This window comes from Pseudochaenichthys georgianus, chromosome 15, assembly GCF_902827115.2.
Source record: "Pseudochaenichthys georgianus chromosome 15, fPseGeo1.2, whole genome shotgun sequence".
Taxonomy (NCBI): Eukaryota; Metazoa; Chordata; class Actinopteri; order Perciformes; family Channichthyidae; genus Pseudochaenichthys; species Pseudochaenichthys georgianus.
The window spans coordinates 33,937,701-33,950,733 of NC_047517.1; the positions used below are offsets into that span (position 1 = coordinate 33,937,701).

General features: G+C 39.4%; 1 protein-coding gene across 1 annotated transcript; it reads left to right on the forward strand.

Annotated features, from left to right (window-relative positions):
- The first annotated feature begins 5,740 nt into the window (after positions 1-5,740).
- Positions 5,741-7,933, forward strand: LOC117459432 (uncharacterized). Its single transcript, XM_034100209.2, has 5 exons — positions 5,741-5,812; positions 5,930-6,006; positions 6,101-6,281; positions 6,755-7,009; positions 7,731-7,933. The coding sequence occupies exons 1-5, from the start codon at positions 5,794-5,796 to the stop codon at positions 7,931-7,933; spliced, it is 735 nt and encodes a 244-aa protein (XP_033956100.1). The 5' UTR covers positions 5,741-5,793.
- The last annotated feature ends 5,100 nt before the right edge of the window (positions 7,934-13,033 follow it).

Sequence of the window (13,033 nt, forward strand, 5' to 3'; positions counted from 1 at the left end):
GCGGCGGCGGCACCTCATGACTCATCTACTGAGTACTGAGTACCGCCGTACCGGCAACGTGCCGGTACTCAGTAAGAAGTAACGGTACCAGATGGGTAAAAATCAGAAGTCCCGGTACTGCGTAACGGTGAGTACCGGCCCAATTCAAGCACTGGTGTTAACATACATTTAAATTAAATGTGTAATTGCAAATGCCATATATGATTTTCTTACCTGGAATTCTGCCTTTTTGAACAGACTTTTTGATTGAGTCCTAGCTATATTGTCTGCAGTTCTAGGGTTAATATGAATCTAATATGATTGTCATCGGTCTAAATTAGATTTCAAATGATTAACTGTGTATGTAATGAAGATCATTTGTGTGGGTTGAATCCATTTTCATAACCACTGTCTTTTAACTGATTTAAATGCGGAAACTGGGCTTATTCATCAGAATGTTGTATGACTTTACTTGCTTGACCTGAGCAATGACTTGACTTGCTTGACTCTCACCACAGTGACTTGGGACTTGCTTGATACGTGTAGGTCAAGACTTGAGACTTGCTCATGACTTGCACATGTAGGACTTACTCCCACCTCTGGTGCGAGGCCAGTTACATAAAATGACACTTCATACACCACACATCAATCAAATAGTGTCACAAAGAAAAACACATTTTTTTACGTGTGAATACGCATAAATACACAGCAAGTCAATCAGAACACCTGTTAATCAAAACAGTGTCATGACACAACACAGGCTGCATGGAGAGATTCAAACAGAACATGCATTTTAAAATAGGGAGATGTCACAAAATGCTTTTACAACAGTACGAAGAAAAACATCACAGATCTCTAAATGATCCAAATGAACACGTATAAATACTTCCAGAAATGAACTACTATTCATTCAGCACCAGAAATAAATAAGTTAACAGATGACTCGAATACAAATGCTCATGAAGAGTCGTGAATGATTCTCTTTACAGCAGCTTTTCATCAATTTCTCACATGTCTAATGAACATTGGCCTTGCTATGTTTCTAAACACTTCTTGTAAGAAGTTAAATCAGCCTCAGTTGCTATAAACGTTTTTTTATTATATATAATGACATTGTAATTGCAATTTAATCACCTCAACAATTATTGTAACTGTACACGGGGATGTTTTGCTAGAAGGGAGAGAGACAATGAAGACAAGCTGCTGACAAAAGGAATCTGCTGGTTCAGTGCTTCAGAGACAGAGATGCATTTCTCCTTCTCATTCATTCATCTTGCATGTTTATGTGTATATCTCAACCTTTCCTGGAATAATTTGCCGTTGTACTTTGCAGCTATCTACTTATTTTTTCTTCTAACTATTAGGGGTGTAACGGTTCACAAACATTTCGGTTCGGTACGTACCTCGGTTTTTAGGTCACGTTTTGGTATGTTTTCGGTACAGTAGAAAAAATTATCACAAAATATAAAATATGTTTTATTATTAAACTGTGAATAATGTATTCACTCAAATAAATACAACATATTATAAATAAACATTAAAGGTGGGGTAGGTAAGTTTGAGAAACCGGCTCGAGATCGCTAGAATTTTAAAATACACAACCGGAGAAAATCTGCCACTTCCTTATAGAGCCCCTCCTCCAACACACACGAACGCGCACATGACCAATGAGGGCACGAGATAAGTTTGTGCCCCGATGGAAGGCTGACAGGCAGGTAGCCGGGCCAGCTAAACGGATTGGTTGTACTTTTTACAGTATTACGGCTTCTACAGATGACATTTTTTTATGGATTTTTTGTCAAAGCACTTAAGATATGTTAAGATGTTAAGAGCATTCCATGGAATATAACAAAAAGTGTATCTCGAGCCGGTTTCTGAAATGTACCTACCCCACCTTTAAGGTGCAGCATTTCGATGAACTGAAATAATCTGTATTTGAACTTTACTGTACTAGTACTCACAAAACATAAACTATTAGTTTTGGGTCTTTAATTATTATTAAACTGTGAATATTCACTCAAATAAATACAAAATATAATAAATAAACATTAAGGTGCAGCATTTCGATGAACTGAAATAATCTGTATTTGAACTTTACTGTACTAGTACTCACAAAACAAACTATTAGTTTTGGGTTTTTAATTATTATTAAACTGTGAATATTCACTCAAATAAATACAAAATATAATAAAATAAATATTAAGGTGCAGCATTTCGATGAACTGAAATAATCTGTATTTGAACTGAACTGTACTGTACTAGTACCTAAGCAGCCAGTTTGACATTAGGACTTGTTTGTCATTGTATTTTCATGTTTTTTTTAAAGAAAAATGAACTTGTCCACATTGCTTGCCGAAAGGGCAGATCTGCTGGCACCATAGACTGTATATATAAATGGACGTAGGGGCCGTGACGTTACCCATAGGATTCTGCAGAGTTGCAGAGAAGCCCTTAGTAGGCGGAGTCGGCCACTAACGGCTCAACAGTAACGTCATTGTTCAACTCCCGCCTGTTCCAGCCTGCTCCAAATAAGGGCAAAGAGGCGGAGCCGAGGTGGGACCTGCTGCCACCGAGCTGGAAGTTCCAGAGCTAGCTGAAGCTACCAAGCTAAGCTAACATGCTCCCCATCTGCACACTGCCGTCACATTTTACGTTTCTAAGGTAAGCGGACATGAAACTATTCAGCAAAACTATAAATAATAATCTAAGTTATTGAGTTTTTAGCATAATACTTCAGAATCTTAAAACCCCTTAACGTTTGTATGCAATTGTGCTAAATTCAACACTGGAATCAAGCAAATAATATGTTTGCATGACATTAGTTATTTATATTTTGATATCACTTAATTACACGTTTAATACATTTAAGTCAAGCTAAGGTACATGTGATGGTAGCTAGTTAGTGCTCTTACCTGTGATGCCTCCTCCAAACAGCATAATAACCAGACTGTATCATTACAACTAAGTACCAGTTCTAGATCCTTGACTTTAGACAAACAATTCAAAAGACAAAATGTATTTAAAGACCAATCTTTATTTGAATGTGCCTCTTAACCTGAGATATTAGTTATACAGTAATAGTATTGACAATCTAAAAAAACTGAGCAACTCAACAGTCAACTTTATATTTCTTATTGTCCAAAGCATTTATTATTTTCATTTTTCCCCTCTCATATTCAGTGTGGACAGATTGAGACAGCGTGGTGTCCAGAGAGCTGCAGAGACTTCAGGGAGAAACCCCCGTGTGATGGACGTCCTGTCTGTTGGTTTGGAGAGGACTGAGGGTCTTTCCTCTGCGAGGAGGACCAGGCCTGATGGAGGAGCCCATGCTGGGCATAGCTGATAGCAACTGCACAGGCCTAGTCTGTCACTTTATTTGACTAAGTGTGTTTACTAATACATTTAATAGGTTTACACCTTCTGTCCATATGTGCTTTTTATTTAAAGGGCTCATTGCATGCTTTTTCGGTTATTACCCGTCTCCTTGTGTGTTATGAAGGTGTCCATGCATGTAAACAGTCTGCAAAGTCAAAACCCCTCAAAGTACACCCTGTAGGGAGTAAAACTCTAACACAGAAAAGACCTCCCCCAAAAGCATCGTTGGAGATTTCTCAGTTTCCATTGTGACGTAGCTGCACTGCGTGACGTCACTTCCTCTGCCAGCCGACCATATTAAGTGTCGTAAAACCTGCTTCTTTTCAAAGCTCTATCCAGTCATGTCGCGGAAGGTCTGTTGCCTGTCTTGTGTGGAGAAATCCACAATGTTTGCAGTACCGAAGGCAGAACCACGACGAAGTCAGTGGTTGATATTCCTTTTTAACACTATTCCAGCTGATTTACCAGCCGGTACTGTTGTGTGTGCGCGGCATTTCACGGACCAAAGCTTTAAAACGTAACAATGTTTAGCTTCGGACTTGCAAAGCTGATATTGGAGGACGATGCTGTTCCTACTTTGTTTGGACCAGCGGGAGATTCGGGTACACAACCTGTAAGTATTCATTGTGTATTTATTCTGTTTAAAACAAACAATGTATCTACCACGACTGTGTAAATGCTATGCTATGCTAATGCTATGCTACAGAGGTAAACACGAGGGCTAACAAGCATTCCCAGACCTCAACACCGATGTTAGCACATGGCCTTACATGTATCTCATAGCAGCAAGCTAACTGTGTTGATTACTGATAGATAATCATAGCTGGAGAATTTCGTCTGCAAACACACACGAAATACTCATAGACAGTATACTCTGGCTGATTTAACGTACGGTCAGTCGCCAAACATAATTACATTGAAGTTGGCGGTCCTAGCAGCTATGCTACTGAGCTACAAAGAGTCTGAAATATTACGCTACATGGGAAAAGGTAGCAGACTATCTGTAGAACATTGTAATTGTAAAAGTGTTGCTTTTATGAAATTGACTGTTTTCCTCCGATACAAAATTAATTGTATGAATACTATGTGTATCTTTCTTAGAGTACATCACAGCAGGAACACAATACCCACCGCTCCAGTACAATCGGATGTCAAACAGACCGTCCACAGACTGTTTGTGTGGGAACTCAGAGGGTTGAGACACGGTCTGTGGGAACACAGTCAGTGGAATGTAAAGTGTCCGCCATTTCTGTTGCTACACAGTTGGCCCGGGGAACACTGAAATCGGCACACGTGAAAAGCAAAGGTAGACTATAACACTGACAAATCACAGATACATTACCTTAATTGTGCTTTTATTACATGTACAGCACTTGGGCTCGACCAAAAATCGTTTTTAAATGTGCTCTATAAATAAAACCTTATTTGATATTATTGTATATCACAGAAATACTGTTATGTTGACTACAAGCAATACAGTGCTGTTTGTAGTTTGTACATTTTTCATGAATTAATCTGTCAGATGTACACAAGTTGTTGGCCTTTTATAATGTATTAGTGTCTTATCTAATGTACATAGTATTTATGCACTTTTCCCTTTTTATTAACAGGCATCCAGGCCACGGTGTATTTCAAAAGTGTTGGCACTAAAACTTCCACCTACACAGAAATCCCCTTGTCCTCTACACCAATAAAGGGCCCAGGATTGGGACCTAGCAAGAGACCTCGACTGGAGTTGGAGGAGGAACAAGCAGAGACGTCGACAGAATTTGAGGAGACTGGGTTCGAGTTACCACCCTGATTATACTGTAGAAGAATGCGACGTATCGTAAGTTTGGTACATTTGGTACACATTACTATTACTGTTTTTCAGAGTTGAAATCTAAAACTTTTGTAACTTTTGTTACATTAGACCACAGGCACAATCCACGCACCGTGACGTAAAGTACATTGTTTTTGAAAGCTGCCTCAGACAGCTGTTTGAAAAATGTCCGGTGTGTAAGACAGACTGTGATGTCCAAACAAGAAAAGTGGGGACCTATGTGGCGTTCACACAGCATTGTTCAAACTGCAGTTACTTCAGAAAATGGGAGAGCCAGCCCGTCATCGGAAGTACCCCGGTTGGCAACTTACAATTATCCGCTGCTACATACTTCACTGGGGGTTCCTTCTTCCAACTACGAAAGGTATTTCACCATCTCTAACATCTATAGCATATGAAAAATGACAGCAGTGGACTTTTTCAAAAACGTTTCCTTTTTTTCTATGTATTCATAGATATGTAGAGCCATGCAGCTGGAGATCATCGGGTAGGGGACCTTCAGGAGACATGCTAAGAGTTACCTGGAGCCTGCTATTATCCACAAGTGGAACACTGATCAACAGCAGAATTTCGATAATCTACAACAACAGGGGTGAAAGGTCGCAGTTGCAGGAGATATGAGAGCAGACTCTCCAGGTAAGCACAAACAGACAAGACAGTCTAGTGCCAGAGTTACTGGTGTATATTACAATTCATCTACTTATCCATTGAAGTTGAAAAGCCTTGAAACCTCCTATATTATATTTTCTTCAGGACACTCGGCTAAGTTCGGGAGCTACACACTCATGAACCTGGGAAGCAACATCATTCTGGACTTCCAGCTTGTTCAGGTGTGATTCTCTTTCTGGGTGCTATCATTTTAGGCTTGCTGGCGGTTGATGCATGCTTCTGTGTATTTATGCCCTATTTGTTATTCCCCAACAGAGCAATGAAGTAGGTGGTAGTTACCACATGGAAAAGGAGGGACTCAAAAGATGCCTAGATCATCTGGAGTCAAAGGATTTGGCGGTTGAGTACATTGTGACTGACCGTCATCCGCAGATCCAGAAGTACCTGAGGGAACGCAACATCAAACTATTCTATGATGTGTGGCACTTTGAAAAAGGTATTTATCCCTATATGTTGTAATGGAAGAATACCAAATCAGAGGCACTGTCCTTTGTTAAGATATTCCTTTGTTTTACTATGCAATTTATCCTGAGCTTCTAATCAGCAGCAGACATGACATAATGTCTGAATACATTCATTATATCTCCTACAATTTGGCCTGCCAGACCACTTGATCACAGCACCTTTTCTCATTGTAAATTACATTTCACTCACTAATCCTAGGATAATGTGAGTACTCTTTAGAATGGGAATTTACAGTGATATGAATATGTATGGGGGTTTCCTGGCTATGAAATGTTTTCAGACAGAAGGGTGTCGCACTGACAGGCAATTATTATATGTATGTTATGGTTGATGATATATGAAGTGTGGAATTTCCACCACAACCTTGAATGTTGTCCATCACAGCACATCATTTCCACACTATGGCTTGAATATTAACTTGTGCATGTGCTTTTTTTTTATCAGGTTTGTCCAAGAAACTTCTGAAACTTACACAGAACAAGGACTGTGACACGAAGTTGAAGAGGTGGCTGCGCAGCATAAAAAACCATGTCTACTGGAGTGCGACGAGCACAACCTCGGGGCCGGAGAAGGTGGCAAGGTGGACGTCACTGGTCAACCACCTACAAAACGTTCACGTGCATGATGACCCCCTGTTCCCCAAGTGCACACATCCTGTAGGAGCCGCAAGCGATGCAAACAAACCTTACCTAAAAGGTGGTAAGTTCAATATTTCACTTCCTTCATAAGATCAACAATATAGAATGTAAATATAACATTGTTGTTATGGCACATTATTGTTGTAATGTTCTAATGTGCTGGTGATTTACCTAATGTCTTTGTCATTTTACTCAAGGCTCAATAACACTCGCCAGAGTTGAAACGATACTCACCAACAAGAGAGTTCTCAAAGATGTGCTAAAGCTAAGCCATCACTACCAGACCTTATCCCCGGAGTCCTTCCACAACTTAATTATGTGTTTTACCCCAAAAAATGTGGTTTTCCCCTTCATTGGAATGTTGTGCAGGTAACACTGTATACTTTATTCTGTAGCATCTTATAACACAGTCACAGTTTAGTGGCATGAGGGTTTTATTCTGTCATAACACAAAGTCTCATTTTATTTTGCTATTCTATAGGTTGTGTCTAGCAGCAATGCATCACAACGAGAATGCTGGGCGTGACCAAGCGACAACTGCTGCAGGAAAACTTGTCTTCAAATTGGCTTATCCAAAATCAAAGAGGGGAGAGTGTACGGTCAAGCCTGTTAAAAACGACCCTACATACAGTAAGTTGTGAAATATTTGTTTTTATTTTTATTATTATTAACATAACTTACATTTCAAATGATTAAAGATACAATGAACAATAAAAGTATTACATTAAATACAAAAAGTGATTAACAATAACAAATTATTTATACAATGCTTTCTTTTTCAGTCTATGTGGATGAGCTGACGAGGCTTGTGTTTCACAAAGTCTTTCTGGACCCTACACCCTTTGTGGACGAGCTGAAACAAATCCACGTCCCAGAGGACCTGTCAACTCAATTTGAAAGGGCCCCCCAAGGAGGAAATGATTGTCAGTCCTGGGTGGTCAACCATGGGTTCTGGAACTTGCAGCATGCGTGTTACAACCTATGAAGGTAAGATGTGTTACAACACACGTTTAGCAATTAAACCAACTATGGGAAAGGTTTACAAAATAAACATTCAATTACTAAGGAAGTAATAAAAGTGCATATAATAGTCTATTGACTTGAACAATATGTATGCTGTATATCTTGGTATATGTGTGCTACTGTTGGTGTTTTCAGCTAGCTGCCGACATAATCTAACTAAGCTAGGCTACCTTTCTTATGCTATTGCAGCACACGTTTTCTCCGTCACTTGGCATCAAAGCGCAGTTTCCACAACGGCACCTAAATAACAACAGTTGTAGGTACATCTGATGACATCTGAAATGTAAGACATATACTAGATAAAAACGTACCATACTGTTTGGCACTGTTTGGTCTGCTCTAGTGAACGGCGAGGCAAGACTCGCGATTCGGTCTATTCTAGGATCGAACGGAGGTTCGAAATTGTATGCTCCATACGCCATTGTATGCTATATGTAAGCTATCTATTTATCTATATAACTCTCTATCTATCTATCGATTCTCAAATCTAGTATTGCTATGTTGCTAAGTACCCGATACACCACTTTACGGCAGATGTCAACAGGGGCAGAGCCTCTCTGGTGGTTGACTAATCAGAACAGAGTGGCAGAGCTGACCAATCGGAGCACACTGGACGCACAGGAGGGTGGGGGCAGGAACTCCATCGAGCCGTTTAGCACAGGGAGTGAAAACTCATACTATACAGAGATAATGTATGAGAAACCAATCTGAGTTTGGAAAATTGCACAGTATTTTTCTATTGTAATATCCCTCAACAATGGTATTATGATCAGTAGAAAGGAACATGCCATGGGACCTTTAAAACATTTGATTAACTTTTGGTTCACCTTTCAATAAATTGTATTTGTATTTGCACTCCTTTTGTACATTATTCTTACTGAAAGTGTTAGATTACACATTCACATCTGACTGAAGATTGGCCCCATTTATTTGTGACGTTGCAAACTGCAGTACAATGCACAGGTGATGTGAAGCTCATAAAGTGAGGCAAATAGAAATAATCAGCTGATGGAGTGTAGATGTGGAAATAGGTGCATTCGATCAGCTGACTATTTTTACAATAAAAGTAGTTTAAAATCTCATAACATCAGCTTTTAATGTTCCTCTTGAATGTTCTTCTTGACCCTCAGAGAAGGAGAATGTCGTGTCTTTCAGGCATGTCCTTTCCTAACAAAAATTACAGGAAACATAAAACATATTATTGCAGAACAAGTGTGTTATTTATGAAAGCGGTGTGTTTGTGTATTTAGGGGCTGTAGATATAATTATTTTGTAATTGTAATGTTTTTTTTTATTTCAACAGTGAGCTACAAAGACAATCAGATTATGAATGAACAGTATGAAGTTCATCAACATTGAAATATATATCAAAATAATATTTAACTGTTATCAAAACGTAGTGCAACTGTAGAAGCTTGCTCTGTTGTCTCACTGAAAGAATAACTTTTACCACGTTTTTTCAGACAATATTGAGAGATAAATAGTAGCAGTTCTCACTATGTGTTAAATATCTTTGCCTTCAATACATTACATTAGAAAGTCATATTGCTTGTTAACATCTAAATGTAACTTTTTGCATGGAAAAACCCCTCAACTTAACTGATGTGTAGGTGATCTAGTATTTAGTATTGTTTAATGGAATGTATATCAGTGTATTCAAGTCAATACTTCATTCATTTAAACCAATATCTATCTTGATTCTTTGTACAGTATGAAAAAAAAGAGTCTTTGTACCTGTGCTGAAGTTCACTGCTGTGAGGCGTCCAGTTCTGTCTCTCACTCTCTGGTCCAGCCTGTCTGCATCACTTGGACACCTTAAACAAACAGATATATATATATATATATATATATATATGTGTATATATATGTATATGTATATATATGTATATATATATGTATGTGGGAAGCTGGGAAGCTTATATATATATATATATGTATATGTATATATATATGTATGTGGGAAGCTGGGAAGCTTCAACGCAGCTTCCCATTCACTTTGAATGGGGTGACGTCACGCTTTGCAAAAGTTGAGAAAAGTTCAATTTTTCAAGCTTCGACGGAAGCGTCAGCCAATCAAATCATATGCCAGTACAAGCTCTAGCCCAGTGGTTCCCAAACTTTTTGTGCCCAAGGCACACCAAAGGACAAGTCAAAATCTCAAGGCACACCTATTGTGCAAAATAGCCATGATAACACGTGTTATCACTCATATGTAAAATATCTGTAAATGTGCATAATTATTTACAAATGCCAAATAAAATGTAACAAAGACAACTATATTACTCATGAAATATTTAGTAACGAAATATTTCAGAAATGAATTTGAAACGTTATCAAAATTAGGCTTCATCAAAGCAGCAACACACTCATTTAAACCAGACAGGTCACAACATTAAAAATGAGACAAAGGAAATTCAGCACAGATAACTGTCAATGCAAGGAAGCTGCATTGTCCATGGTCCTGAACTACAAATTATAAATGTAACATTTCAGCAGAGTCGTTACTAAAAAAAAGTAATATATTACATATTACTTAAGTATTACACTACTTCGTTACTCTCTACATAAAGTAACTCGTTACTTTACTCTACTCGCAGGGCCGGCCCGCCCCTCCTTGCAGGCAGATCACGCAGACTGCTAAAGTTTCAAATGTTCTCTTTAGTTCAGTTTCCATCCTGAATGTTTTCCTATCTGACCGTGGCTGTTCTCTGTCTCCTGCTATCTGTATATTTTGCGCAGTCTATCTCTGCTCACTCTGTTGCGTCGGCGTGTTCTCCTGCGTGTTGGCCATGTGTTGCACTGGAACCAGACACCGCAAAGACTTCAGCCGAGCACGTACGAACTGCGCATGCGTGAGTGGCAATAACTCTCCTTACCAGCAGGCGGCGGTAGTGTGTATTCGTCATTCAAAACAGGCAACAACCGGAAGACAGAGAAGAAGAACAGACTGTGATATAAACAAACACATAGCGTGTGCAGTAGCTCCACCTTAGCATGTGTTCTTTGCAGGTGCTTGTTGAGGTTTGACGTGGTGTTTACAGCAGTGGATAACAGCTTCTGGCCTGGACACAGTTTGCACCTCACCGTCACATTCCTGTCTATTCTTCGGACGAACTCAAAATAATGGGCATACCTCCACCCCTCGAGAGTTATCGCTGACTCAGCCATGTTTATGCAGCACTGCAGGTGGAGATGTAGTCGCACAGATTACGTACATATAAACCTACAAAGTACTGATATAGTAAATAAAAAAATAATTATTTTTGTGTAGTTGTATATTGCAATAATAACGTATGGTTGTCACAAAATCCCACGGCACACCCGGACTTGCCTCACGGCACACCAGTGTGCCGCGGCACACCGTTTGGGAACCACTGCTCTAGCCAATCAAACCGCGTGCTTGTGTGTCCGGGGCAGATTCATGTGATTGGTTGTTGGTCGAGTTTCAGACACGCCCGCCGGCAAGCTTCAACGCAAGCTGCCGTGTGGACGCTGCGTTACTATACACACCCATGTGTAGCTTACATGTTTATGAGAGAAAAAAAAAAACGTAATCTTCTTTCTCTCTCTCTGTCACACACACAAACACACACGTACTGTAAACTGTAAATAGGCTCAGTAAATGCCAAAGATAAGGATTATGTTTATCAGCTAACATAGATTTAATTTGACTTTCTAAAAACGATGATTCCTCTGCCTCAGTGGTTAGGGCCTGATAATTGTGACAAGATGTTTATTTTTTCAGTAATGATACGGTTGAAAGAGAACTGTTTGTTAATAAAGCGGTGTTTGGGTTTCCTTCTGGAGCCTAACCTTTAATGATTGAATTTGTTCAAACACTATAAAAGCTGTGCTGAACATGATTTGATGCACAGCGCTTTGTTTGATGATGATCTGGAGATCCCTTTCTGGAGCTCTGGCATGTTTTCTCAACAATAGCAAAAATTACTCAATATGAGACAAAGCGGTCGGAAGAAGAAAGAGAGAAATAGAGCAATTCATAAAATAATCAGCATCCTTAAGTATAACACAAGCAAAACAGCTTGCTCCTCATTTACCATGACCGGTGGAGATAGGCCCAAAGGATAAACATTACGCTTTGCATGGTGGGTAATGAGCTGAAAATGACCTCCAGTTAGGGTGACCAGATGTCCTGCTTTGTGAAGGACTGCACATCATATTTATCATTTGTCCCGTGTCCCCCAAATAGAGACGATGTCCGATTTGGAAGCCCCCATCCATTTTTGTACACGATAAAGCACCAGTTCATTGCTTTAATTTGGTCAAACAAGAAGTGAATCACTAACACCAGTGTGATTTTTGTGAGATTATGACACATCCTGGCAACAATTACAGAGGAGTTGCCAAATATGTTGTTGTTTAAAACCAGAGCCCAGTCTGCTCTGATTGGTTAGCTGGCCGGCTCTGCTGTGATTGGTCAACCACTAAAATATGTCCCGCTCCTTAGCCTATCACACAATGTGTTGGAGAGCTTCTTTTTTTTGGTTTTTGGTTTTATGCAACAGAAATCTATACATTTGAAATATTCTTGTAGCCTAACCAGGGACGAGAAAACTAGGACTAGCTATAAACTCTCTAAACACATTTGTTTTATGTTCTCTCTCGATTATGTCTTATTGCATCATCCTTGTGAAATAAAATCAAACAATTATCATTGCGAAATAATTTAGAAAGAAGACCACGTATAAGAAAAAGAGCCCATAAGGAGGTGGTTTATAAAACAGAATCACCCCACATCTGTACAGGCAGAGCGCCGTAATCTTCAGAAACAAAGTGCCCCCCCCCCCCCCCAAGGTCAAGCCTGTGTATCCCACATGGGAGCAGGAGCAAGAAAGTGAATGAGAACAATCATACGCCGCTAATACAACAGCGCAGGGAGATTTTGAAATATTGCAATTAAATTAAAGCGCTCATGTGTAAAAGACTATCCACTCGGTTACGCTAGTTCAAGCTGGAGTATAATCAACAGGGACATTACAGAGGGAGAATTAATGGTCTCTTTTCTGTGCACTTTATTTGTTTTCGGTTTTATGATGATTTT

Excerpts from the sequence above, each read along its gene's own strand:
- LOC117459432 (XM_034100209.2), top strand. Across the intron at positions 6,282-6,754 it reads TGTGTGGCACTTTGAAAAAG|GTTTGTCCAAGAAACTTCTG; the intron begins GTATTTATCCCT and ends TTTTTTTATCAG. Across the intron at positions 7,010-7,730 it reads CAAACCTTACCTAAAAGGTG|TCTATGTGGATGAGCTGACG; the intron begins GTAAGTTCAATA and ends TTTCTTTTTCAG.